Here is a 424-nt window from a genome sequence, read left to right on the forward strand (position 1 = left end):
CATCTTATTCCAATGCATCATATTTTTGCATCAGGTGAATTCAGTATTAAAACACCTGCTATGCAGTCACGCATTCCAGAGGCAACTTTTGCTTTGGGCGAACACGATGCAAAACGTTTAAATATTCAAGACGGACAGCAAGTTACAATTCAAGTTGGTGAAAACCGTATTTCTTTGCCTGTGCATATCATTGACTATTTGCCTGAAGGATATATTGGTTATCCAATTGGGCAAGCACCTACGGTTTCTTGGGCAGAGCCTGTAGCACTTTCGTTGGGAGCACACGCATGAACGAAAATTTACGTGTACTGCCACAGTGGGCAACGGACTGGCCTGTTGCATACAGTGTAATTCAAGCAATTGTTATTTTATTGGTTGTGGTGGTATGTGCAGCTTTACTGTCTTTTGTTGAACGCCGTTTGCT

General features: G+C 42.2%; 1 protein-coding gene across 1 annotated transcript in view; it reads left to right on the top strand.

Moving 5' to 3' along the window:
• The window catches only part of LOC108578303 (NADH-quinone oxidoreductase subunit C/D-like), a gene marked incomplete at both ends in the record, with an annotated part of 5,698 nt that extends 5,315 nt beyond the window's left edge, over positions 1-383 (top strand). Inside the window, 2 exon segments of the mRNA XM_017941607.1 lie at positions 35-261; positions 318-383. Coding sequence (XP_017797096.1) covers positions 35-261; positions 318-383 — 293 coding nt within the window.
• Between the last annotated feature and the right edge of the window lie 41 nt (positions 384-424).

The sequence above is a fragment of the Habropoda laboriosa genome, unplaced genomic scaffold (genome assembly GCF_001263275.1).
Source record: "Habropoda laboriosa isolate 0110345459 unplaced genomic scaffold, ASM126327v1 scaffold6432, whole genome shotgun sequence".
Classification (NCBI taxonomy): domain Eukaryota; kingdom Metazoa; phylum Arthropoda; class Insecta; order Hymenoptera; family Apidae; genus Habropoda; species Habropoda laboriosa.